The 1,855-nt window shown below is 49.4% G+C and overlaps 1 protein-coding gene across 1 annotated transcript in view; it reads left to right on the top strand.

Moving 5' to 3' along the window:
* DIRAS3 (DIRAS family, GTP-binding RAS-like 3) overlaps nucleotides 1-1,528 on the top strand; it is a 2,496-nt gene extending 968 nt beyond the window's left edge. The window contains exon 2 of the mRNA XM_010844133.1: nucleotides 92-1,528. Within this exon, the coding sequence (XP_010842435.1) occupies nucleotides 157-858 (702 nt within the window). The 5' untranslated portion in view covers nucleotides 92-156 and the 3' untranslated portion in view covers nucleotides 859-1,528. The remainder of the gene's footprint in view (nucleotides 1-91) is intronic.
* The last annotated feature ends 327 nt before the right edge of the window (nucleotides 1,529-1,855 follow it).

Below are 1,855 nucleotides of genomic sequence, written 5' to 3'. Positions count from 1 at the left end.
AGGGAGCAGCGGGCCAGGCAGGCGCTGCGACAAGACATCATTCCGAGTTAGACTCCCACCCCTCACACATCCTCTCTTCTCTCCTCCGTAGGCATCCCTCACTGCTGGCCAAGTGCCAGAGAAGCGGTGCACGCACCTCTCAGCTAATACCTGACCATGGGCAACTCCTGCTTCGGCCTCAAGGAACGGCTGATGAAGCGGCTGCGGCCTCTGCCGACCGTGATCGTCATCCGCACCTGCCTGCCCCAGAGAAGGAGCAGAGATTTCCGCGTGGTGGTGCTCGGCTCGGCCGGCGTGGGCAAGAGCGCTCTGGTGCAAAGGTGGGTGCGCGGCAACTTCCGTGAGGCGTACCTGCCGACCATCGAAGATACCTACCGCCAGGCGCTAGGCTGCAGCCACAAGGCGGGTGCGCTGCACATCACCGACACCACCGGTGGCCGCCGCTACCGGGGCCTGCAGCGCCTTGCCATTGCCAGGGGTCACGCCTTCATCCTGGTTTATTCTATCACCAGGAAGCAAACCCTGGAGGAGCTGAAGCCGCTCTATGAGCTGATCCGTCAACTCAAAGGTAACAACCCGCAAAAGTGCCCCGTCATCCTGGTGGGCAACAAGTGCGATGAGAGCCGTCGGGAGGTGAGTGAGAAGGAAGGTGCTGCCTATGCGTGCGAGTGGAATTGCGCCTTCTTGGAGACCTCGGCCAAGATGAATATCAACGTCCAGGAGCTGTTCCAGTTGCTGATAAATTTCGAGAAGAAGCCCGCCGCCGCCGCAGCCCCCGCCGGCGCCCAGCCTCCGCAGAAGAAATCCCAGATCCCCAAGACCGCCGAGAAGCTGCTGGGCAAGTGCATCGTCATGTGAATCCTGAGCCTTAAAGATCGCGACCCTCTTCTCCTTTAGTGTGCCGAAAACGTGGACCGACCCCATTATGCTGTGTCACCTGTACATGACTGACTTTTGTGCTGTGGTTTGGGTTGTAACAATTAGATGTCAATAAATGTCCCTTGTGAGTTAATAACTTTCCTTTTTCCCAGGCGAGAGAACTCGAATTGTTAAAATAATGGACATTGGAGGAGGAGAGGAAAAAAGGAACAGGATGCATTTCAAGGATGGGACTTGGACTGACTTTAGAGATTAATGTTTGAAAAAGAGACTGGAAATAGCAAAATGAATTGAAAGATACCACTGCCCTTCTTGTGATCCTATTATTGTGTATTATTCTTCAACATTTCAAGTCCTGTAAATGTCTAACCATATCTCCCCATTGTGTATTTAATTGTTAAAAAACACGTTTTTGCAGCAAAAGGTCTGACAGATGGCTGTGAGACAGAAATACTAAACATGATAAATAAATGAATGTCCTATAGTTGAGCATTGAGGGTGGGAGCAGAGAGAATTGTTAAAGTGGATCTTGCTTACTAAATATATGCCAGTTGTTTCATAGGTCATTTAAAATGTTTGAGTATTCTACATCCCTGTTAAAAAAAAATTATAATAGTTCTATGACTTAATAAAGCTTTTCCTGCATGCAGTCAGCTGTAATAATTTCTTTTTCACTAAACAACAACAAAAATTACCCATTGCCAGTCACAGCTGGTGAAGATTTCTAATAGGAGTTTTACATACAGAAGCCCATGCCCTCTTGAAATTAGCCAGTTGTGGGTGGGGGTGGTTTATGGGTCCCTGCAATGCAGAGCTAGTTTATATCCATCACCTTTCCTGGGATGATTCAGGAAGAACCCCAGGCATCTTTGAAGAGGTTACTTGCTCATTTTGCTGCTGTCTTGGAGGTGGGTGGTGAAAAGCAAACTCTGCCTCAAGAACCACTGGATAGTGGATGAACCTAGAGTCTGTTATA

This window comes from Bison bison, unplaced genomic scaffold (assembly GCF_000754665.1).
Source record: "Bison bison bison isolate TAMUID 2011002044 unplaced genomic scaffold, Bison_UMD1.0 scf7180017864195, whole genome shotgun sequence".
In the NCBI taxonomy this organism is placed as follows: Eukaryota; Metazoa; Chordata; class Mammalia; order Artiodactyla; family Bovidae; genus Bison; species Bison bison.
This window is presented reverse-complemented; position numbering and strand designations above follow the sequence as displayed.